The 25,432-nt window shown below is 46.5% G+C and overlaps 2 protein-coding genes across 3 annotated transcripts in view; one reads left to right on the forward strand and one right to left on the reverse strand.

Moving 5' to 3' along the window:
- On the reverse strand, positions 1 to 20,050 carry LOC126066807 (translation initiation factor IF-2-like). Its single transcript, XM_049868198.1, has 5 exons — positions 19,970 to 20,050; positions 19,363 to 19,865; positions 12,609 to 12,938; positions 12,323 to 12,472; positions 1 to 1,644 (listed from the first exon to the last, which is right to left on the reverse strand). Exons 1-4 carry the CDS (start codon positions 20,048 to 20,050, stop codon positions 12,409 to 12,411), a joined length of 978 nt encoding a protein of 325 aa, XP_049724155.1. The 3' UTR covers positions 1 to 1,644; positions 12,323 to 12,408.
- The window catches only part of SEPTIN8 (septin 8), a 21,217-nt gene continuing 15,404 nt past the window's right edge, over positions 19,620 to 25,432 (forward strand). For both annotated transcript variants that reach the window (XM_049872592.1, XM_049872584.1), the window contains exon 1: positions 19,620 to 19,702. In XM_049872592.1, coding sequence (XP_049728549.1) covers positions 19,673 to 19,702 — 30 coding nt within the window. In that variant the 5' untranslated portion in view covers positions 19,620 to 19,672. The remainder of the gene's footprint in view (positions 19,703 to 25,432) is intronic.

Below are 25,432 nucleotides of genomic sequence, written 5' to 3' on the forward strand. Positions count from 1 at the left end.
TTTTAATTTTTGTACTTTAGTTGAAGATTTACAGGATAAACAAGCTTCTCATTAAACAATTAATACACATATTATTTTGTGACATTGATTACCAACCCCAAGGCATGTCAACAACATTCTCCCTTCTCAACCTTGGGTTCCTTATTACCGGCTTTCCTGTCCCCTCCTGCCACCTTCTAGTCCTTGCCCCTGGGCTGGTGTGCCCCCTTAGTTTTGTTTTGTTTTATGGGCCTGTCTAATCATTGGCTGAAGGGTGAACCTCAGGAATGACTTCATTACTGAGTTAAAAGGGTGTCCAGGAGCCATACTCTCGGAGTTTTTCCAGTCTCTGTAAGGCCAGTAAGTCTGGTCATTTTTTGTGTGTGAGTGTGTGTGTGCTATAGGTAAAAGTTTACAGCTCAAGTTAGTTTCTCATACAAAATTTATGCATATATTGTTATGTGACCTTAGTTGCTATCCCTATAACATGACAGCACACTCCCCCTTTCCACCCCAAATTTCCCGTGTCTATTAAATTAGCTCCTATCCCTTTCTGCCTTCTCATCTTGCCTCTGGACAGGAGCTGCCCATTTAGTCCTGTGTATCTACTTGCACTAAGAAGCACGCTCTTCACGAGTATTATTTTTATGTTTTATAGTCCAGTCTAATCTTTGTTGGAAGAGTTGGCTTCGGGAATGATTTTAGTTCTGGGTTAACAGACAGTCCAGGGTCGTGTCTTCTGGGGTTCTTCTAGTCTCAGACCCTTAAGTCTGGTCTTTTTACATGCATTTGAGTTCTGCACCCCACTTTTCTCCTGTTCCATCAGGGACTCTCTCTTGTGTTCCCTGTCAGGGTGGTCATTGGTGGTAGCCAAGCACCATTCAGTTCTTCTGGTCTCAGGCTGATGGAATCTCTGGTTTATGTTATCCATTTTGTCTTTTGGGTTAACATTTTCCTTGTGTCTTTGGTGTTTTTCATTCTCCTTTGCTCCACATGGGTTAAGTCTGGTCTTGTATTGTGAGTTAGAATTTTGTTCTACATTTTTCTCCAGCTCTGTCTGGGACTCTCTATTGTGATCCCTGTCAGAGCAGTCAGTGGTAGTAGCCAGACACCATCTAGTTGTGCTGGACTCAGTCTGGTGGAGGCTGTGGTAGTTGTGTAGCAATCTTTCCCTTGTGTTTTTGGTTTTCTTCATTCTCCCTTGCTCCTGACAGGACAATAATTTCTTAATATCATCAAATAACCAGTCAGTGTTCAAATTTTCCCTGATATATATAGTATTTGCTTGTTTGAAATGGATTCAATTGCATTTGTTTGATATGACTATTGAGACTCTCTTAATCTTTTGTTCCCTTCTCCTTTCTTTCTTGCAATTTCTTTGTTGAATAAAACTGTTTTTTGTTGTTTGCTTTTTCTTTTTGGTCTCATGTTTCCCACAGTCTGAATTTTGCTGATTGCATTCTTGTTGTGACATTTGACACAGTCCTTTACCACCTGTACTTCTTGCAAGTTGATATCTAGAGTCTTGACCAGATTCAGGTTTGATGATTTGCTGGGGGTGGGGGCAAGAAACCGTCATGGGTGGTATTGTGTGCTTCCAAAAGGAGATGCATCACATCCACTTGTCTCTCTTCTGTGTTGTGCATAGCTGGTGATGATCCTTGCCTAGATCCATTATTTTATTAGATTACAAAGTGATGATATTCTATGTCTCCTCCACTTACTAATTGGAAGACTTCGATATTAGAGAGAAATCCCCCCTCATCTAGTATTTAGTTACCCTCAGGTTCCTATGGGAAAGGTAGGATAAATTCTTTCCCTTTATTTACCGTTTTTCAAAATAATGAGTCTCTTGTGAAAAGGGGTAAACAGGGCCGTTGTTTGCTGAGAGAGGAAAGATTAAAGAGGGGGATGGTACTAGTTACATTTTGGGCAAATTAAGTTTGAAGAGTTGGTGGGTCACTCAGGAGGCACAAATGAGGATCTGGAGCTCAAGAGAGACATCTGGCTGGAGATGTGGGAGTCATAAGCTTTCACATGATGGATGCCACAAGGGTGTGAGTGAGTCCATCCAGGGCAAAGGTGGAGCAAGAGGAGGAAAGCATGGGTGGAACCCTGAGGAGTCTCAGCCCCAAGGGCAGGTGAAGGAATAACCCATGGAATGGAACAGAAAGGAATGCACAGGGAGGCAGGAGGTGAGTTAGGAAAGCCAAAGGAGGAACGAGTTTTAAGAAACAAGGAAATAGAGAAATGGTTAGATCGTGGTATGGCCATAACCATGAAACATAAATAAGGAAGAGTTTTTTTTTTTTATATGTAAAACAAGGAACAAAGTCCACAATACTAAATCACGAAGCAACTGTATTCATTCAACCAATATTTATTGAGGAATCTACTAAGTGCCAGGCACTGTTCCAGGCACTGAGTATTCATTAGTGAACAAAACATGGAGCTCACAACATAGTAGGGAAGACAGAAAACAAATAAGGTAAGTAAAAAAAGAGAGTATGTTAGAAGGTAGCAAGTGATAAAGTAAAGCAGGGAGGAGGGATAGGAAATATACAGAGGGTTGCAATTTCACATGGGGTAGTCAGGAAGGCCTCACTGAGAAGTGACTTTTGAGAAAAGACTTGAAAGAGGTGAGGAAGCAAGCTACATATTTATCTGGGGGGGAACATTCAAGGTGGGGACAGGAATGGTCTGGAAGTACTCAAGGGACAGGCAAGGTGTTCAGTGTGGCTGGAGTGGAGACAGCAGGAGAAGAGCAGAAACAATACGCAGGGCTCATGTCATGTTCAAACTTGCAGGCATAGTAAGGATTTAGGTTTTTACTCAGAGGAAAATGGGAGCCATTGTAGGTTTATGAGCATGGTAGTGATTGGATCTGACTTATGATTTAACAGAATCACTCACTGAGCAAGAGCACTGGCATTAAAAGTTCGTGCTTTGAAGCCCAGGACAATAATAGATAAAGTGTTGTTAGCTGTCTAGTCGACATGGAGACTCCATGTACAAAAAGAATGCCCAGTCCTGCACCATCTTCACGATCACCAGTTTATGCTTGAGTCCATTGTTGAAGCCACTGTATATTTCGAGTGCCTTCTAACCTAGGTGGCTCATCTTTCAGCACTATTCCAGACAATATTCTGTGGTGATCCATAGGTTTTCATTGGCTAAATTTTGGAAGTAGATCACTAGGCTTTTCTTCCTAGTCTGTTTTAGTCTGGAAGCTCTGCTGAAACCTGTCCATCATGGGTGACTCTGCTGGCATTTGAATACTTGTGGCATAGCTTTCAGTATCACAGCAACATGCAAGTCACCACAATATGAAAAACTGACAGGTGGGTGGTGGAGATAAAGTATAGAGAGAAAATTCAGAAATCAGAAATGCATTCAAACAAGACAAACATTTCCATAGACCAGAAACAGAGCATGGACCCAGAGTAGGCTGAGACTCAAGCCACAGGCCTGATGGGCTTGGAGTCCAGATGCAGTAGAGGCATCCAGGTTTCACTCCTGTGAGGTGATGAGGGCTAAAAACACTCCCATAGCAGGGGGACAAGAGCCAGGCCCTCACTGACAAACTGGGTGCTGGGAGTGTGTAGAATGAGATGTATAGTTTCTTGTGTTTGTTTAAAAAAAACTCTCAAACTTTCAATGTGTGTGGATTCTTCCTTGGTTTATGCATGGACCAATGTTTGGAATGAAACATATCAACCAGGGAGTGGAGTGGGAGGCTGGGGCAATGGTCTCCTACTCTTTCCTTTTTATGTCCTTCTGATATATTTGGTTCTTTTTATCAGTGAATACATACAATATTACAGAGAAAGTAACAGAAGCCTAGTGCAGCTGTGGGTAGAGTCGGATCAGAATTGGGAAGAAGCCACTGGGTAAGGCCATCAAAAGGTCATCTGTGGCCTCAACCAGAACAGTTTCCTTGGAGGTGTAGAGACAAAAGACAGACTGACAAAAGATGCACGAGTGAGTTGAAAAAAGGTCTACTCTTTCAAAGGTTGGACAGGAAAGGGAAGGAGAGAGATAAGATGGGGGCATGAGAGGGAAGGGGGTCAACCCAAGGTTTTTTTAGATGAAGGAATCTTGAGGATGTTGGCCAGATAAGAAGGTAGGAGTGGGGGGAGGGAGAGAGATTTAAGATGTGGAGAAAGGAAGGACTGACTGAGGGGATGAAAAGGAACACCCTGGGGAAGAGTTGGGGCACTTCTTCCTTGGAGCCAGCGGGAAGGGGGTTCAGGCAGCACTGAGTGGCTGAGGGTGGTTTGGGGTAAGGGGCTTAGAGCTGGCCTATGCCTAGTAGCTTCACTTACAGTTTAGCCTGTTTGCCCCTGTATCATGCCTGGCTGGACTTCTCTGACTCCCCACTCTACTGTGAAGGCAAGAACATGTCTGATTTATCCCCACACTCTAGCCATATCTGTTGACCGAATGAATGCATTTTTTTTTTTTTTTTTTGGTAAAGAGGTAAAGATATCACCAGAGTGTGAAGAAGAATGGAGTGGGGGAGAATGATTGATATTTGGAGCAGGTGCCTCAAGGAATGGGACAGGGAGGTGACTAGGAACAAGTGCAGGATTTCCAAGCAACTCTGGGAGGTCTGCTGAGTGTGGAACCATAACCATGGAATGTAGTGCTGTCGGGCAGCAGGGTCTGTGACTTTTTTTTTCCTCCTGCAAGTCTGGGTAGCTCAGGAGCATGCTGAGAAAGCAGATGGGTTTTTTGTAATGTGAGTTGACCTGCTGTCTTTTCTCAGTGGTGGCCTGGAAGAGTTAATGTAGCTCCTCAAGGCCCTGGCTTCATTCCTGGAGAGTGTTTCTGCCTTGGGTGGGCTCATCCTTTGTGTCTGAAGCTGTGCCAACCTACTCTGGGTCCCTGTGGTGGTACGTGCCACTGTCAAAGCATTTCCTGCCTTGTTTGGGTCCCACCAAGACAGCCTAGGCTGGGTTTGTGGGGTCTGACAGGGAGAGCACAAGCTGAGGTGGGGGGTGGGTGAGAGCTAGGGTGAGCATCAGGTATCCACCACAGGTCTTCAGTAGGATTGCTGAGCCAAGGAGAACAGGAACAATAGCACTGGCCAGGACACAGGGTTCTGGAGATTAGCAGGAAACCAAAGTAAGAGTCCCAACAGGCAGGCTGTGTGAGTGAGACAGATGTAAGGCAGAACGAGGCGAGGTTAGCCTTGAGAGACTGGAGCAGGTTGCTAGAACAAGGTGGGTCAGGATTTGGGCTTTATAACGCTGGGTGTTTGTGCCTTTTTATTTGAATCCTAACACATTTTGCTTTGCTGAGGGCAGATTCTTAAGTTGGGCTGCATATTACGATAATTTATATGTTTGCTCTCTTGTTGAACTCTGACTTCTGGCAGGAAGTATTGTGTGCCCTCAAGTCCATTCCAATACAGTGACCTTATGTGACAGAGTAGAATTGCCCTATAGGGTTTCTTAGGCTGTAATCTTTACAGGAGCAGATTGCCAGATCTTTTCTTTCATGGAGCCACTGATGGTTTCAAACCACTGACCTTTCTTTTGGTTAGCAGCCAAGCGCTTTAACGGTTGTATCACCAGAGTTCCTTATTAGCAAGCAGTAATCATGTCTTGTTCATCCTCATGTCCATGGCACACAGTAAGTGCTCAGTAAATTTTTGTTATGTGAATGACTAAGTGACCTCAGTGTTCAGTAGTCCAGGAACCTTTATAATCATGATAGCCTGGGCCAGCAGGATCCTGAGAAGTGAGCCAGTCGTACCCTTTCTAAGAGGGACTTCGCAGATAAGAACAAATTCTAAGAGCACCTGGATCCATAATTTATCAGAAAAATTGATTCTCTCCTTTATTTAAGATAAACTCAGTGTATTTGACCTGCAATTGGAAGACTACACAAAGTGAATTCTCATGGCTTGAGGCACCTACCCAATAGCCATTCTCCCTTTTTCCTTTCTAACAGGTCTCCAATTTTGTTCCGATACGAAGTGTCCAACCCTGGGGGACAAGTCAGGATTGGCTGTCATATGGGAAATTATCTTGATGTTAAGGTAGCCTCTAAGTGTGTTATGAAGCAATCTTCCAGAGGTCATGAGCAGAAAGACTCAGAGACCAAGTTAAGATGCTCAAATCGCCCAGCTTATTGATTCAGTTAAAAGCCTATGGTGAGAATATTTTGATCAAAGATTCCATAGAAGAATCCTGATCAAAAAGGGGAAAATGCAGAACAGAATTTCAATTTTCTCAGACTCCAGACTTCCTGGAGCCATGAAGGTTGGATGAACCCCTGAAGCTATTGACTTGAGAAAATCTTTAAACCTTAAACCAAAAATATCCCCTCAAGTCTTCTTAAAACCACAGTTTAGCTTAACCAGTAAAAAATGTCTGCCTTGAGCATTATGCTCTTTTAAGTTAGAACTATATCTATATGGGATCAAATTGACAATAGAAACTCAAAAGATTAGATAGGAACCTTAGGGAGCAGTAAATTCATGTTAATGGAGGAGGAACAGATCAGAAAGTAAGAGTAAGAATGGTTATACAACTCTAAGAATGTAATCAGTGTCACTAAATGGTGCATGTAGAAACTGTTGAATTGGTGTATGTTTTGCTGTGTGTATTTTCAACAACAAAATAAATAAAATTATATATATATAAAAAAAGAAAGAAAGAAAAGAACCATACAGATAACTCCCACTAGAAATGCCATTCCCATTCTCAGGGATAATCTAGATGATCCAGAACCTTCCACAAGTGGAGTTATTACCACAGCTGACAAAATGCCAATGTCATCCAACTCCTCTTCATCACTGGAATAAATTTCTGTGATTTGTGTATTTTTAATGTAAGTATATACTAAAACATACCTGTAAGTTTATATGTAATGTTTCTAACCCCCAAAGACTCATAAAGATCATGTTTAGTATACTAAAAAAAAAAAAAAAGTCTACAGTGAGAAACATGGGGAATAAAATGGAATAGGTTAGCCCATGTATAGTAATGGAAGGAGCACACTGCCTGAAGCCTGTGTTACCGCATATTCCCATGCCCTGTCTCTCTTTCTTAAATTAATATTTTATTGTATTTCTGGTAAGAGTATACACAATAAAACAGGTTTCCATTAAACAATTTCTACACATAATGTTCAGTGACATTGGTTACAGTCTTCAGTTTCTATCAACATTCTCATTACAGTATTTCTGTTTTAGTTGTTTCACTCCCATTAATTTAGTCTCACTGCCCCCCTCCCCCCAACTTCTCATCTATACTTTAGAGTAACTGTTGTCTATTTGGTCTCGCATGGATAATTTTTAAGTAAAATTCTTTACTTTTTGCCTGTCTCTTTTTGTTCCATCATCCTTCCCTGCCGTCAATGTGGTTATAAGGACCAAAGTTGAAGTTGAATAAGGGGGCTCAGCAAACAGAAGGTACCTGAAGCCAACACATGCTTTACCAAAGAGACATAGGGGCAAGTACACCTGCCCATAGCAATAGCACACCGATTACCTTATGAGCAGCTAGGGCATAGCTCATGAGGGGTCACAACGGGATCATAATAGAGTCACCAAGGGGACCAGTGTAAGGCTGACATAGCTGTGTTTCTGGAATTAGCATAATCTTTACCTTATGACTTGTTTTTTCCATTTCTCTCTATCTACAAGTAACACTGCTATGTTCTACTCTTTTTATCTATATTCAACACCCATATGCTTCATTTATCTATGTCTGGCATATCTCACAAGTTACCAGCTTAATATCTATACTTAACACATCTTATGAATTTTGTGTACTGTTTTTTAATTTTTATTTTTTTGTCTTCTACATAAATTTAAATATTCTTAATTATACCGCTAACATACATTATATTAGTCTGAGCCAAACTCTGGCAATCTTGAAACTTCTGTGGGGTCAGTCCTGGTCAATGAGACCCCAGGGGAAGTCTTTATGGAGGCATCTGGGAAAGATTTTCTTCCTTGATAAAAGGAAAGAGCAATGCAAGGAAGATGCCCTTTGTCCCCTTCCTCCGTTCCTGTGTGTGCAGCATCTGAAACAGTGCCTGGCATGTAACAGACACTGAACGAATACATTGTTGAATGAGTGAATGTATAGTATTGGTGCCCAGCCTCAACATCTGTGATACTGAAATCATGCTTTTATCTTCAGCTCAAGCTTCATTCATGAGTCCAGGGTTGGGAAGGGGAGAGCAGGTTGGTGAAAACCAGTATTGTGATGATAATTTAATAATAATACTAGTATTAACAGCAGCTAACATTTGGTGTTTACTGTGTAAGAAACGGTTCCAAGTACTTCATATTTAGTACTCATAGCAACTATATAAGGTAGAAATTTTTATTATCTTTATTTTGCACATGAGGAAACAGGCACAGAGGGTCAGACCACTTGCCTGAGGTTACTCAGCTGGAAGGTGGTGGCGCTAGGACTCAAGTCTAGACAATTAGAGTTTAGAGTGCACATGCTTAGACACAATGCCATCTGTATCCATTCTCTATGGCTGCTACAACAAATTACCACAAATCAGGTGGCTTTAAACAACACAAAGGAGCCCTGGTGGTGCAGTGGTTAACGTGCTTGACTGCTAACCAAAAGGTCAGTGGTTCGAACCCACCAGGTGACCCCGTGGGAGGAAGATGTGGCGGTCTGCTTCTGTAAAGATTACAGCCTTGGAAACCCTATGGGGCAGTTCTACTCTGTCCTATAGGGTCATTATGAGTCAGAATCGACTCGATGGCAACAGGTTTTTGGTTTTAAACAACACGCATTTATTATCTTACACTCCTGGAGGTCAGAAGTCCGACATGGATCTTAAACCAAAAACCAAACCCAGTGCTGTCGAGTCGATTACGACTCATAGCGACCTTATGGGACAGAGTAGAACTGCCCCATAGAGTTTCCAAGGAGGGCCTGGCGGATTTGAACTGCCAACCCTTTGGTTAGCAGCCGTAACACTTAACCACTACACCACCAGGGTTTCCCGACATGGATCTTACTGGGCTAAAATCAAAGTGTTGGCAGGACTGCTGTCCTTCTGAAGGCTTTGAGGGAGAATCTGTTTCCTCACCTTTTTCAGCATCTTGAGGCTGCCTGCATTCCTTGGCTTATGGCCCTGCATCGCTCTGACCTCTGTTTCTGTCATCACATCTTCTCTGACTCTCCTGCCTCCCTTTTACTTTGGGCCCTCTCAGGTAATCCAGGATAATCTCCCCATCTCAAGATCCTTAATTTTATCCTACTTGCAAAGTCTCCTTTGCCATGTCAGGTAACATATCCAGCAGTTCTGAGGATTAGGACATGGACATCTTTGAAGAGGCCATTATTCTGTCTACAATACCACCCTGCCTGTATATACCCTATGACCCATATCACACCAGGTCCTGGACTGACAGGTCCCAGTCCTGCAGCAGTTCTGCCACCCACCAAGGACCAAAGGAGTGTCCCCTCGAGCCTTTGCCCACTATCTCGAAGGCTTCTGCTTTGTTACCTCTCCCTCATAAGCTCCCCACTCGGCAGATAAGGATGCTTAGTGAACCAGCAGTATGAGCCAAACAGGTGCATTGAGGGCCTTGGACTCTTGTTTATCTGATCATCTAGACTGAGCTCTATACACTAATCAGGTCCTTAAAAGCAAAAACCAAACCAGTTGCTGTTGAGCTGATTCTAACTCATGGCGACCCCACGTGCTTAGTTCTATTTTCACTCCCCCATCAGCTTCCCTATACTTGTCTGTGTGTTTCCTTTATGGCTAATTTTCCTTTAATTCCTACTCCTAATTAAAATCAGAGTCATTTCTCTCAGCTCCCTTAAGTTCTTTCTTTCAGTGTCCCTGACCAACCCCTAGGTTCTAGGCAGGGGTGGATTATCCATGGTGCTTACCTTGCTTACCAGATCACTTGTGTGAACAATTTCACATTTTTTTTTACCACATCAAAGATTCGGCTTCTAGGTATGGCTAGCAACTGTCTCTTTCCCAACCCCATAGTACCTTCCTACGCAATCAAAGCCTATTTTCAAATTTACAATCCCTGACAGAGACCGATTAGCCAGTAAGCAAGGTAAGCATAGGGTTACTTGTGCTTATTTACTAATTTGTAGTGACCAAATTGGTCACTACAGATCAGTAAGTAAGCACAAGTAAACCTGTGCTTACCTTGCTTTCTGGGTAAACCACCCCTAGAAACTCTGCCTCTCAGCTATCTTAACTCAGACTCAATGGTTTCCCTGGACTCCTCCCAGCAGCAGCCTTTTCTGGACCCATTTTGTCTGTCTGAATAAATTCCCCTCAGAGATGTGGTTTCCAGACTTATTTTTAGCTGCAGAAGAACCCTTTGATGAAATGAAAGCCCAATATATAAAGCAGATGGAATAGGGATTGCTCTGTTTGGGGAGGGGATAGAGCCCACCAGCTTGGCCCCTTCTCTCCCTTCCTCTTTTCCCCTTGGCCCTTCTGGCCCCAGTTTGAAAACCATTGCTCTGCAGACTCCTCCACTTTTAAGTCTTGCCTTGCCAATTTGCCTCTGCACAGTTAACTGGCTGCTTTCCTGATGGCTTCCTTTAGCACCTTGGCCAGCATTAAGCATTTGTTCTTGCTCTACTTCTCTCAGGCTCTTTGAAAATCACATTTTTTTGAAACAAGCAAAACACTTTCACTTCTCCATTTCTGCCCAGCAGTATCACTATGTGAGGTTTCCTCTCACCTGCTTGTATCCCACCTGTTTATGGCCACAGGGATGGAGGCCACCTGAAATGGGCTGGCCAGCTGGCTGTACATCACCTGGCCTCCCCATAATGTGGGAGTCTTAAATAGAATGTAGCTTTCTGGTTGCTGGACAGTCGATATATATTTTTTTTCCAGAGAATTCTTTTTGGTTCCAGTTACTGACCAAAGGAGCAGAAATGTCTCCACTTCAGGGAGGCCCAATGTTCTAATGTGCCTGTTGGGGGAGGTGGAGTGGTAGGCAGGATCCGTTCAGTTGGTAGCAGTCCCCTCTCATGGGGCTCTCCAAGCCAGGTTTCTAGAGTAGAATTTCCTCGGCAGCTCTGGACCATGGGGGCTAATGCAGGGAGTCCCTGCAGACTTGGGGGCTGGAGGTCTGGGGGGGTGTCTCCTGGCCCATTTACTGAGGGCACCCTGGACTTGGTCTCATGAAACACCCATTGCCATCAATTCAATCCCTACTCGTAGCGACCCTATAGGACGGAGTAGAACTGCCCCATAGGGCTTCCAAGACTATACATCTTTACAGAAGCAAACTACCGCATCCTTCTCCTGCAGAGCGGCTGGCAGGGTCCAACCACCAACCTTTTGGTTAGCAGCCCAGCGCTTTAACCAGTGCACCACCAGGGCTCCTCATAAAACACATGAAGCTTAAATTTCCAGGCCTCTCACTTGCATAGGTCCCATCCAAGTCCTGTTCTTTTCCCGTTCTAAATAGATAAGTACTTCCATACCTAATTTTTATTTGTAATTTTGTATTCTTAAAGGAAGACTTCCAAATTATACAAGCTTCAGGCCCCACATAACCTTGATACATCCCTGGGAGTAATGGACACTGGGCTGTCCCAGGGGACCCAGGGACCCTTGTGATAGGGGGTCTTCTTCTGTGAAATAGAGGCAGAGATTCTCAACTCCAGGGCTTCCCCAAGCATTTCTGCTACTCTGTCTCCAGGGCTGACCAGATGCTCTGGTGGAAGGCAGGCAGGCCTAAGTTTTGACAGCTTCCCTTCCCCATCTGCGCATGCATTTTCTGTCGTGGTACTCTGATGCAGAGGACAGCTGGGAAGCCATGAGGTCAGGGAAGGGCTGCTTTCTGCTGGTGGTTCCCCTTGTGCCACATGGCTCCCTGCACCCAACCTTGGCTCAAACTCTGGCCAGTCTTCCTGGCAGAAGGAATCAGAACATGATTCCTTCTCTTCAGGCTAACTTTTCCATCAGGCCAGGACTCCTGGTCTAGGCCTCAAGCTAGCAGTACTGCCATTTGATTGTGGAAATTCTAAATCTGGTTTTAAGAGTCATGTTTTGCAAAATGGATGTGTATGCCTGCTGACCTGGGACATCTGGGGACTTGTGCACTCAGTGCCTAGGACTCAGTGGGCTCCCTGGTCTGCTCTTGCTCAGCATTGTTTCACTAGCCCTGATACAAGTCAGACGTGAAAGCCAGAGAGCAGACTCTTTCTGCTTTAAAATGTGTACGGACTCTTCCAGATTCAGAAAGTAGATTAAAACTATCCCACAAGATTTCTTTCTCCGTTCCTAAGAAAATGAAAGAAAGTAGATAAAACCAGGAAGAAAAGAAATTTACTATCAGCAACCAAAAAGGAAAGAGAATTACCTGATCCAGTAAACGTCAAAACTGGCATCCGAGGAAAGACAGAAGATTCTGGGATGGTAAGGGGTGGCACAGCACATCTCTGCTCACTATCCTGTCCTCAACTCCCACGGATTGACAAAATCCTGAACGTTTTCCCTCATGCTCCTGGATCTGAAAGGAAGCACATGTCAGTTGTGTCCTTATCCTCTTTCTCTTCTGAATGAGCAGTATTACAAGGTGTGCTGGCCAACGTCACACGATAACTATGTGCCTGAGACAGAAAGGGCCACATGAACCAGAGACTTACATCATTCTGAGACCAGAAGAACTGGATGGTGCCCGGCCACAACCGATGACTGCCCTGACAGGGAGCACAACAGAGAACTCCTGAGGGAGCAGGAGAACAGTGGGATGCAGACCCCAAATTCTCATAAAAAGACCAGACTTAATGGTCTGACTGAGACTAGAAGAATCCCGGCGGTCATGGTCCTCAAACCTTTTGTTGGCCCAGGACAGGAACCATTCCTGAAGACAACTCATCAGACATGGAAGGGACTGGTCAATGGGTTGGAGAGAGATGCTGATGAAGAGTGAGCTACTTGTATCAGGTAGACACTTGAGACTGTATTGGCATCTCCTGTGTGGAGGTGAGATGGGAGGGTAGAGAGGGTTAGAAACTGGCAAAATGGTCATGAAAGGAGAGACTGGAAGGAGGGAGCGGGCTGACTCATTAGGGGGAGAGTAAATGGGAGTATGTAGTAAGGTGTATATAAGCTTATATGTGACAGACTGACTTGATTTGTAAACCTTCACTTAAAGCACAATAAAAATTATATAAAAAAAAAAAAGCATGCTGGGAGGAATGGGGGAAGCAGGAAGCATAATCCATGGGTCTGACTTAGCTGATGGAGCAACACTCCAAACTGGGAAACTGATCTAAAGCCTGGGCTTCTGCCCCTCCTTGGACAAGGTGAGTGCTGTCCTCCTCTCTAGACCCAATTAGAGGGCATGAGCCTCATGCAGAACATTAAACAGAACCTCAGGACAGGAGCATGCTCAGGTATTCCAACAAAAGACTGCACTCTGCTTTGGCTGAGCTCTCCCCCTCCTCCTTCCTTCCTTTCTGGCTTCCAAAAAGAGTACCGAACCCAAATACCCAGCCACACACTTAACTCACGGGGGAAAACAGGCTGGTCTCAAACAGTGGGGAGACAGTCAGCAAGCCCCCGTCCCCTGCTGCCGTGTTACAGCTGCAGAAAGCAGGCCTGGACAGAGCCACCAAAGCATGAGCAAGATGAAAAGAAGTGGTGGTGCAACTGTGCAAACAGACAGTAACGAAATAAGGAAAAACGGAAGGCAAAAGACAAGCCCCCTCCCCTGAAAATCTTGAGAAGGAAATGCCTGACAAGTGCTTTACATTATGAAACAACTTAATGAGAACACGATTTTAATAAACCAGGGGCTCAAGAATGAGATGAAGAAATAAGAGAATGAGATGGAAAGAAACAAACTGAGGACAAAAACAACTTCATTATAGAACAAATAAATGAGAACTAACAAGAAACATAATGGACCCCACTGAAATACAAATTACTGAACTGGGACAGCTAAACAAAGCAAAGAGATTAAAGCAGTTAGAATTAATAGAAAGGGAAGACAGTCAAGCTAAAAATAGAGCCAAAGAGAATTTCCCTAATGCAGAAAATAATGAAACTAAAACTGCAGATTGAAAGAACATACTATGTTCCTGGATAGCTTTAATACTAAGGCATGTTATAGTTAAGTTACTGAACTAAAAAAAAAGATGAAAATGCCTTCTTTAGGCATCCAAACAGGGGAAAAAAAAAAAAAAACTCCCCCTACCAGGAGGGAAATTTGGGCTGGCCTCAAACTTCTCCCCAAAAGAAAAAGTAGCAAAGCCTACAACATTCTGCGGGAAAGAAAGAGACTCAAGAATATTATACCCAGCCAAGATATGGTTTCAGTATAAAGGCAACAGATTGATATTCTTAAACATTCAAAACCATTCTTGGAATCCAAAAGAAAACAAAAACCAGTTCAATAAATGAAATTTCTTAGCCCATTAAGAGATGAATTGAAATAAAGAATTTGGTAAAACAATCAGTGATAAGCACTGAATTTATTTAAATCTAAAACGTATACCAGGTAACTATGGAATTTTGTTTACAGAATATGATTGTTAAAACCTGGACAATGTAACCATAATAATATAAGTTACAAAAGTCAGGAGGCAGAGTCAGGGAGATAGCAGAATGGAAAGAATCGTAAGAACTAATCTTTCCAAGCAAAGAACTCCATTGTTTCCATTTCTATTTTATATCTATACACACACACACATATATATATATAGTGTGTGTGTGTGTATACTATTGTTAGCTGCCATCAAGTTGCCTGTAACTTGTGGTGACCTTATACACAACAAAACTAAATGTTGCCTGGTCCTGTGTCATCCTCACAATCACCAGCATGTTCTAGTCCATCGTTGTGGCTGTTGTGCCACTGCCCCCGTGTCAGTTTGTCATACTGTGGTGGCTTCCGTGTTGCTGTGATGCTGGAAGCCATGCTATTGATATTTCAAATACCAGTGGGATCACTCTTGGTGGACAGGTTTCAGTGGTGCTTCCAACTAAGACACACTAGGAAGAAAGGCCTGGCAATCTATGGAAAATTAGCCAATTAAAACCTTATGGATACACACAAACACACACACACATATAATTGAAATGTGTAACTTAAAAAAATGACTAACCTCTTAATGTTTTTCACGAAATTTGTTTAACCTCAGAGGGATCTTTTAGGAAGTAATAAATCTTGTGGTCAAGAAACATTCTTTGAAGTTCAACTATTCCTTTTGTTTCACTTCAATTTCTTCTTTTAAACTCAAGCAAAATTAAATAAAATACTTTTATTAAAATAGTACCTCTATTATGGTCTAATTTCTTATAAAATATTTCTACTATCTTTCCTCCTACCTGTAAATATGCATTGAAAACTTAATTTTTTTTTGAGGGGGATAGGCTAAGAAATTATCTGTGGGTTGATTCTAAATGGTGGTATGTGAATGCTTATTTTCTTACTTGTTCTTTTTTATATTTTAATTTTCCAATAAATAAAAAAAATTTAAAGTATTAGGAATCAAAAATTCAGGCATCTCACTGAAACAGTATAAATAGCCCAGATACAGACTTGGCAGAGATCGCTGCTGTCTCCCGCCATCCATTCTCCTAACATTTTATGGAATTCTTAGCTGCACACATGGTGGCCACAGTGAAGACCCCATTTCCCAGCTCTGGCCAATGGGACATAAGTAGAAGTGCTATGTGGCAGCTTCTGGAATCACTTGAGAGTGTTTATCCCTTCATTCTCTTCTGCTGCCCAGAATACAGATATCACCATATTGGACCATGATGAGGTCAAGGCCATTTAAAGCAAAGCAACAAGACAGAAAGTGTATGGAGAGCGTCACTTCAACCCTAAACTCCCTACCTGGACAATGGGAGAAAGAAACTTCTATCTTGCTTAACTGTTATTTCTGGATTTGGGAGTCCTTGGATGGAGCAAACAGTTAAGTGCTTTGGTGATAATCAAAAGCTTGGTGGTTCAAGTCCACCCAGAAGCACCACGGAAGAAAAGCCTGGTGACCTACTTCTGGAAAATCGGCCATTGAAAACCCTATGGAGCACAGTTCTACTTCGACACACATGGGGTCACCATGAATCAGAATCAACTTGAGAGCAACTGGTTGGTATTTTGGATTCTCTGTAAAGCCCCGCTGAACCTAATCCTAATTTAGCTGTAGACCTATATGCACATACATAGAGATTTAGGCACAACGTTTAAGTGTTCGGCTGGTAACTAAAATGTTGACAATTTGAACCCACCCAGTGGCTCTGAGGGAGAAACCCAGCAATCTGTTTCTGTAAAGATTACAGCCAAGAAAACCCTATGGGGCAGTTCTGCTCTGTTCCATGGGGTCACTATGACTCAAATCGACAGTACCCAACAAGAAGTCTGTGATATCACTGGCATTGTATATCAGCAGGGAAAAATGAAACAACTGGTTTGGCGCAGGGACGAGGTAAATCCCTACATTACCACACACATAAACAAGTCACAGATGGCCCTAACTGTGACAAGCAAATTTTTAAAAGCTTTATAAGAAAATTCAAAGAGAATATCTTTATGAACTTGAGATAGGGAGGATATTTTTTAAAAATTTATTTATTGTGCTTTAGGCCAAAGTTACAAATCAAGTCAGTCTCTCATACAAAAAGCCGTACTCGCCCTGTAGTGCACTCCCAGCTCCTCTGCCCTTAACGAGACAGCGCATTCCTCCTCTCCACCCTGTATTCCCCATGTCTATTCAACCAGTTCCTGTCCCCCTCTTCCTTCTCATCTCGTCTCCAGACAGGAGTCGCCCACATCGTCTCATACGTCTACTGGAGCCATGAAGTTCGCTCCTCACCAGCAAGGGAGGATTATTTTTTAAGAGACAAAAGGTAAAAGCATAAAGGAAATAATAGGTGAATTTGACAACATCGAAATTTTAAACTTCTGTATGACAAAAAAGCTATAAACAAAAATAAAAGAGAAGCAACAGGCCAGAGGGTAGCATTTCCTGGAGTGCGGTCTGTCATGTATGAGTTCATGTAGGCCATGGGTGGGGGTGGGGGTGGGGGTGGGGGTGGGGGTGGGGGTGGGGGCAGGGGCGGGGGTGGGTCAGACAAGTTTGGGGAGAGCTGGTGCATATATTTCATTTTCCTCTCAGGTAGTGACAATGCATATTAGCTTATCAAAAATTCTGATGATTTCTACCAAAACCCTCTTCCTGTATGGAACTCAGCATTCCCCGCAGTTATTTGACTGTGGGACTTTTTGGTTTGTGTGTGTGTTGACATTTATGAACTTCCTCTGGATGTAGATGAAACACCTGGAAATGCCGCCATAAGGAGTAAAGCTGTCTCATGGAGGAAACGATTGCTGCAGTCACCTTTGTGTCCCCATAGTTACCTCTGACACCTTCAGTAGTTCTGACCAGCAGCAGCATCAGAAAAATGAAGGAGAGGGAAGGAGGAGGAGGAGGAAAAGAGAAATAAAAAGAAATCTGGGTATTTGGCAATAGGAGTAAATTCTCCTGGCGGAGTGAACATGTCCCAAGCGGAGGAAGTCAGCTGTAATATGGGCTTTTCTTCCTCACGGCCACTGGCTGGGGCCGCTAGAAGTCAATGTTTTGAGGCATGTCCAACTAGGGAAAACGGACCATTTTAAAGATAATTTAGGACAAATTCCAGAGCATTGTGATGTAGAAAATGTCAGTCAGTGGGACTGATTTCTTGATCGTTATAGGAAAAGAAAAGGGAAGACAACAAATATCTAGGATGATTAATTCTACATGGATTAACTACTCTCTCTCTCTCTGGGCTCTGACATTAAGGCCTTCGTAGTCTACAGAAAACCCACTGCCGTAGAGTCGGTTGTGACTCATAGCAACCCTACAGGACAGAGTAGGACTGTCCCCATAGGGTTTCTAAGGTTGTACATCTTTACGGAAGCTGACTACTACATTTTTCTCCTGAGGAGCGGCTGGTGGCCTTGAGCAACTGATCTTCTGGTTAGCAGCCGAGCACTTTTAACCACCGCATCACCAAGGCTCCTTGTAGTCTAGAGACAGAGATTTTATTAATATTTCAGGTGCAGTTTAAAGTCCTTTACTTATTTTATCTGTGACATAAGCACTATAATTATTCTCACTTTTAGGATGAGGAAAGTGAGGCACAGTTAAGTAACTAACTTAAGGTTAAAAAGCTACCAAGGGGTTGAGGCAGGATTCCAGCCCAGGCAATGTCATAGATGCTGCTCCTTTAACCACTGCTCTGTCCTACTTTTCTTGTAGATAACTACAATACAGCTCATGAAACAATGCAATAGAGAGAGGAATAAAGTGAAAACGGTGAGTCAGGAAGGTTCAGTGGGATGTCAGCCTACCTTGGTGACAAGTTTGCCTGGGAGAGAATGGAGAATGCCACTTTAGGGTGAGGTCAATGGCAGCACGGCCTGTGGAAGGGTCTGGAAGGGGCTTATTTTAAAGGAGATTGTGTCAATCCAGATAGGGTCTTTGGACACCTCCAGCCAGCACAAGTTTTCCAGCAGGAGAGATAGGCCAGGTTGTTTCTCAGGAAGATATTGCAATGTGGAGGGTTGACCGACCTGGAATGAGGCCAGTGGAGGGGCAGGGATAAACTTTGCCATATTCCCCAAAAAGACAGCAGAGGGAAAGGAAAGAAAAAAAGGGCTTTAGAGGATTTGGTTCTGGATTTCCTGTGGATAAAAAATAGTACCTGAGAAAAACACAGAGCCCCCTGATGCCTACGGCTTGGACAGAGGTGTTAGTTTTCTGAGTTTTGTGCATGTTTTGATTAGCAGAGAGAATGTGATAATGGCATGCATTTGAGAGTCGTGGTCCTCTTTGCACAGTGCCTGGAGTCGACTAAGAAGTCGCCCCAACCCCCCGCGACAAAGCAGAATGATGGTCATTTGCAATCCAATGCCTTGACCATGGAGCTTTGCTTCTCTATTGCACGACCCCGGTTCGAACGTCCTGCGCGTTCATTGCGCAAGGAATCGAAGGCTGGTCCCTTGCCCAGGAAGGCCGCCAGGCCAGACGTGCGGGTCCCGCCCGGGTTCCCGCCCTAGCTTCTACCGGAGCATCAGGTGGGGCCCAAGGCAGGAGCAGACAAGGCTGAGGCGGCCTCTCTTGGACTTGACGGGCCTTTTGCAAGTCGTCGACACTCTGGCCAGTGGTCCCGGAACATCTGCAGGCTCCGGCGGAGTGGAGGCGTTTTGGTGGGAGAGCCCCCTCCCCCGCCCCGCCCAGGGTGCACGCGGCGCTCCGCTCCCCTTCCCCACGCAACGGGTTTCCTAGCGCCAGGGCCTAGGACACCCTCACCCTGGGTCGGCCCCAGCCTCCCAGGAACAGGCAGCAGGCCGGCGGGCACCAGCCCCCGGCCCCCAGGCACCGCCCTCCCGGCCCCCCAACTCACGAACTACAAGTCCCAGCAGTACCAGCAGCGGGCACCTCGCGCCTCGCAGCGGAGACCCCCGGCCGTCCAAGCGGCGGGGCTCCGGCTGCGCTCGTGCCCGGGTCGGGCGGGGAGGCCGGTCCCGCGGGCGGGGGCGGGGGCAGCTCCGCGGCTTCTCCCGCCGCCGCCGCCGCCAAAGGGAGTTTCCAGGAAGTGGCCATATTGGATCCATTCAGCCGCAGCCGCCCGGGCGGAGCGCGTCCCGCAGCCGGCTCGTCCCCGTCGCGGCCCCGGCGCTTCCCCGGCCCGCCCGCCCGGTGGGGAGCTCGCCATGGCGGCCACCGACTTGGAACGCTTCTCGGTGAGGGCCCTGCTGGGCCGCGGCACTGCTCGGGGGAAGTGCGGGGCGCGGGCAGGGGGCCTTCCTGCAGCCGGCCGGGGGGCGCGAGCGGGCTGTCAGTGCGCGCGGCCGGGCCTCGACGCTGGGCCGGCTCCGAGATATCCAGAGCGCACTCTCGGCCGCGCTAGCCCGAGGTACCGGGGAGCCGGGTGGCGGTGCCTTGCCAGGCAGGTCGACCCCCTCGGGTGCAGGCGAGGCAGGCCCCCTTTCGCCGAGAGGAGCAAAGACTTGCCTGGCTCCGGGCAGGTGCGAGGACACACTGGGGGCCCGGGACCGGAGAAGACGGCCCGGGATACTCCGGACCCCCATCCCCCGGGCCATTTCTTTTGCACAGCTGGGGAGATTCCTAGCCGCGCAGGTGTTGTTGGATGGACAGAACCGGTGAAGATGAAGCCCTTGGGGCCTGAGGGAGCCCCTCCAAATGAGCTCAGGGCATTTGCAGACTTGAGTCCTAAGGCCCCTGGGCCTGCCTTTCGTTCCTTCCTTGCCCCCGGCTCGGATCCTGTGTGCGACTCCAGGCAGGTCCGGCCTCAGTGGTCGGGTCTGCGGCAGCCATTCCCCAGGAACTGGGGCGATTCCAGATCCAGTGCCTCGTGGGCGTTTGCTTGGGCCCCAGTTGGTGGTCAGCCTTCTGCAGGGCTGACGTCCCGGTGGCCCTTGCAGGGGTCTTTCTGGGCCTAAGGTGACCAATAGTCAACTTCCTAAAGGTTTTTATAATTCACCCAGGAGGAGGGAGGCCTTTTGGGGGTTGTGTCTGCACTCCCCTGTTGTCTGGGGCTGGATTTGGGTGTGTCTGGGAGGCTGGGCTGTGACAGTGAAGGAAGCTGTGTCCTCTTGCCAGCTTGTGAGGCCCTGGCCCAAGGGGAGGGGGAGGGAGGGCTCAGGCTGCTGCGGGGAGGAAGGGGGTAATGCTGAATGTGAAACCTATAAAGAATTGGTTCTTGTTCTAAATAAGGGAGCCAGGAGTTATGTAATTAATGCTATAAATACTGTCATCTGAATTTATATATGTAAGTTTTCTGTTTAATCTGAAAATACATTTCTTAGTCTACTTTGGAAATACACGTAACTAAAGTGGGAGCTGTTGGCCTCCGAATTTCTAGGCTGGGGTGTTTTATTTCTGGTGGGTGGGGGCTGTGTGTCAGTTAAGTAAGCTTACGTGAGGAACAGACTCAGAGCTTGGTCAAATCAGAGATTCATCTCACCCCTGCTCTGTAAGTTGGAATTTATGTACCTGAGGAGGGCAGCATTGGAATCCCAGTAGACCTTCTGATTAACTGGTGACCTAGAGACCTGGGAATGCCTGCATGTCTGTGTGCCTGTGAGTGTCCGTGAACGGGGCATATTTTGTGTCCAGCTGATCAGAAAGTTATGTCTGGGTCTTGTCTGTGGCCGAAGGATGCTCTAACAGATGGTCTTGCAGGTGGGAGCAGTATATAGAGTAACTAGAACTAGATTGCCTCGTATGAATCCTAGGGTGCTACTTATTGGCCATGTAACTTCAGGCAAGTTATTTACCCCTCAGTTTTCTAATCTGTAGAATGGGATAAGAATATCACCTCCCTCACTGGGTTATTGTGAAGACCCAGTGAGATAGTGCAGGCGAGGTGTTCAGAGCAGTGCCTGGCACACAGCAAGGACACAGTAAATAGCACATGATACCTGGTATCGATGTTGGATGTGGAGACTGACCCTCTGTAAGTGGGCAGAAGAGAGTCAATGCCCTCCCCAGGGGCTTCCATCACTGCATATCCAGAAATTACCCTCAGAGCCTATAGGCCTGGCTGTATTGCCAGGCCGTAGACTGGAGGGGCCCTCCCCTCTGCTTCCCGTGTTTGTTCTTGGATAATTTCTGTGAGGACTTCAGTTGTTACCCCGTGGTGGGCTGAGGCACAGAGAGGGGACTGACTCAGGAAAGGGTGTAGAGCCTGAGCTCAGGGGCCTTGGTTACTGTGCCAGGTTAAACTGGACGGATGGACACCTTCCACACCCTCTGCGCTCTGGGCTGTCAGCCTCTTGGGCGGATTTGGACAGGGATGGATTTGGGTGGAGGCCCGGGGTGGAGTTTGGCCTGAATTTAGGAGTCTGGACTCCATTCTGCCCTCCTGGCTTGTCATCATGAGAGAAATCATCTCTTCCTCTCTTGCCCTTAGTTTATCTGTCTTTGATATAAAATGGGTACAGTCGTACTGATGTTCTTCAAAGAGCTCATGGAAGGTTAATTACCATCTAAGGCATGTTTGGAGATATGCCTCAGTTTCTCGCCAGCCCCAGGGAACACTGGGTTACTCACTGACTTCTATGTGAAGTAGTGGCTGTGAGGCTATGGGCTGATGGGTCTAAGGCAGGTCTACACTTTGCCACCCTGCCCACCCCCCCCCCCCCCCACCATCCTGCATCCCCACACAGCTCAGACCAGCCACGGAGGCCTGGGATCTGTCCTGATCTGGAGCTTAGGTGTCCATGCAGAGTTGTCCTCTATATTTTGGGATCAATGGGTGCTGGGTTCCCATTTCTCTTTCACAAACCCTTCTTGTGGACCCAAGCACACCACCAACTGGTCCGTTTCTTGTATCCACACAGCATGGTGTAAGCACCGCTGGCCCAGCAGCCTTTACATTCTGGTTGGGCCCTTCTCAACCCTAAGTCAGCCATGGGGTTGGGGTCAATGTCTGTTCATGCATGTCTGGGATAGCTCTCTGGGGGCTTTCTGTTGTCTCTTGCTCTTCTTAGGCAGTTAGGCTCCTGTCCACTTTGCTTTGCCCTGGTTCTTACTGGGTTCCTGACTCAGGCCTCGCTCCTTCTTACCCCCAAGGGCCATCTCTTATGTGTCTCCTGTCAGAATCTCATGGGGCAGCGTTTGTTTAGGGCCTGGAGGAAGGAGATTTGAGGGGGAGAGGGAAGAAGCATGCAGCACGGCAGCCTCACGCCTGGCATTTCTCCCAGCCAGACACTACACCCCCAACTCCGCTTATCCCCAGCACCATCTGTCACTTCCGTTGTCACCCCTGTAATCTTGACACTTCCCCAAGAGGCAGGCTATTCAAGGAGTGCCTATTCCCTCTCTGAAGCAAGAGCTAGTGGGGAGGGATGTAGGAGGCAGCTCCCTGACCATGTGGGGTCAGGGCTCTGCCACAGTGTGAGACCTCTCTGTCCTGTAAAAATGGCCAGTAATCTCTTCGCTGAGCTGTTTGCAAAAGTGAGAGCTGAGCAAGAGACATCTGTGCAGCTCTCAGTGCCTGGTGGTATTGAGGGATCATAAGTGGGCACCACCTACGAAGCCACAGCCCTGCCCCCTTCCCCTGGAAGGGGGGTCTGTCCTGCCCTACCACCCTGCTGGCACTGTGCCATGCTCATTTTAGGAAGGTCTGCCTGGGACTTTGATTGGAGCAGGCCAGAGTGAGGAGGCTGGTGGGAAGGCCTTGGGGATCCAAGGGAACACATGATAAGGGACTGACCAGGGTGGGAATAGAGAGGGTGGCAAGGAGGAGACCAATCCTAGCGCCAGTGAGAAGGGAGAATGGACCTGACTTTTGTCATAGACTTTCGATGACAGGGAGGGTGCTAGATGCTTTGTGGCCATTGTCTTGTTGATGTCAACAGAACGCATTTCGGCGAGGATGCAGACTGTGATCATTAGCCAGGAAAGGATGGGCCCAAGACTCAAACCCCAGCACCAGAGTACTCCTTGGAGTGGCAGAGGAGGTGGAGCCCCCTCAGCTTTGAGCCCTAGAATGGGCTGGGTATAGGCACATGTTTGGGGTAGTAACTACATACCAAAAATCTCTGTGGCTTGCATCCAGCTGCTGGAGGCAAGCAGCTACAGGATGACAGAGCACAGAGTCTGAGGGTGGCCAGCCTCTGTGTGTCCCCTGCAACCTCTCCTTCCTACCGCTGTGCTGCCAGCTTGGGGCTCAGGAGCCCCAGGCATGGCCCCTGGGCCCAGGCTCTGCCAAACGACCGGATATGGAGCTGTGCAGGCAGGAGGGAGCCATCTGTCTGGGGAAGGGCCACCTCCCCGGGTCAGCATGCCCTTGTGGTAGAGCCAGGGTGCTCTTTGCTGGCTTCCTAAGGAGCCGTATGCGTGCTCAGGGCTCATGGAAGAACATGTCTGGAAAGGGGCGGCAGAGGTTGGGGCCAGGGGCATCTTGGCTGTAGTTACAGCTGCCATGGAGCTCTTGAGGTAAGTTAGATACTGTCCTTCTCAGAACACATGGCTTCTAGGTGGTTCTTGGCCCCTGTCATGGAGACCACATTGGAAGGACAGAAGTAGGGGAGGAGGGAGTAAGGGCCCACTTCTGATCGAAGCTGGCTGACTGTTCTCTGAGGTGTTTCCTGGGCTTGGGCCACCTGGGGCCTGGGTTCAGAAGGGGCTGTAGAGCCATGGGTGTGAGCTGACACTGCGTGGTGAATGGGATGAGTGACAGAAAAGTACAGCAGCACTGCCCCTAGCCATCACTGGCCTATGCTGGTGCATTTCTTTGCCCTTTCTAGTCCGTCCTGGGGTTGGAGGAAAGGTGTGGATAGAGAGCACTTTTGCTGCTTACATGCCACCTTCTTCCTCCAGAGAAGCTTAGACCACTCTGGCTTTCTCTGCTGCAAGGCTGTAGTGGCTGCTGCTGCAGTCCCTGAACCAAGTGAGGAAATGAACACCTGAGGTTCTAGTACCTTCAAGGCCCAGATCCCCCATCTGCTCTGCCGTGGGCTAGATCACTCTTGCAGGTGGCACAACAGAGCCCAGGAATGTGTCTGTGTCCTAGGCCTTGGGGGATGAGCCCAGAGAGCAGCAACTGTGCTTGTTCCATTGTTGTTGTTGTTAGGTGCTGTCATGTTGGTTCTGACTCATAGTGACCTTATGCACAACAGAACGAAACACTACCTGGTCCTGCACCATCCTCACAATCATTGCTATGTTCTAGTCCATTGTTGCAGCCACTGTGTCAGTCCATTGCGTTGAGGGTCTTCCCTTTTTTTGCTGACCCTCTACTTTACCAAGCATGATGTCCTTCTCTAGGAATTGGTCCCTTCTGAGAGCATGTCCAAAGTATGTGAGACGAAGTCTCACCATGCTCGTTTCCAAGGAGCATTCTGGCTGTACTTCTTCCAAGACAGATTCGCTTGTTCTTCCGGCAGTTCATGGTATATTCGATATTCTTCGCCAACACCATAATTCAAAGGCATCAGTTCTTCTGTCTTCCTTATTCATTGTCCAGCTTTCGCATGTATTTGATGCACTTGAAAATACCATGGCTTGGGTCAGGCGCACCTTAGTCCTCAAAGTGACAGCTTTGCTTTTTAACACTGTAAAGAGGTCTTTTGCAGCAGATTTACCCAATGCAATGTGTCACTTGATTTCTTGACTGCTGCTTTCATAGGTGTTGATTGTGGATCCAAGTAAAATTAAATTCTTGACAACTTCAGTCTTTTCTTCATTTATCATGATGTTGCTTATTGGCCCAGTCGTGAAGATTTTTGTTCTCTTTATGTTTTTTTTTTATGTTAAGGCGTAATCCGTATTGAAGGCTGATCTTCATCAGCAAGTGCTTCAAGTCCTTCTTGCTTTCAGCAATCAAGGTTGTATCATCTGCATATCACAGGTTGTTAATGCATCTTCCTTCATCCTGATGCTGCGTTCTTCATGTAGGTCAGCTTCTCGGGTTATTTGCTCAGCATATAGATTGAATAATGGTG

This window comes from Elephas maximus, chromosome 2, assembly GCF_024166365.1.
Source record: "Elephas maximus indicus isolate mEleMax1 chromosome 2, mEleMax1 primary haplotype, whole genome shotgun sequence".
Lineage (NCBI taxonomy): Eukaryota > Metazoa > Chordata > Mammalia > Proboscidea > Elephantidae > Elephas > Elephas maximus.

What these genes read in the sequence shown, in the direction of transcription:
- LOC126066807 (XM_049868198.1), bottom strand. Translation starts at nt 20,050, where the DNA reads ATGGGGGTCCGGAGTATCCCGGGCCGTCTTCTCCGGTCCCGGGCCCCC. An exon ending in ACCTGCCCGGAGCCAGGCAA is followed by an intron (nt 19,866 to 19,969) that starts GTCTTTGCTCCT and finishes ACCTCGGGCTAG; the next exon opens with CGCGGCCGAGAGTGCGCTCT. An exon ending in ACTGCTGGGACTTGTAGTTC is followed by an intron (nt 12,939 to 19,362) that starts GTGAGTTGGGGG and finishes ACCTCCACACAG; the next exon opens with GAGATGCCAATACAGTCTCA.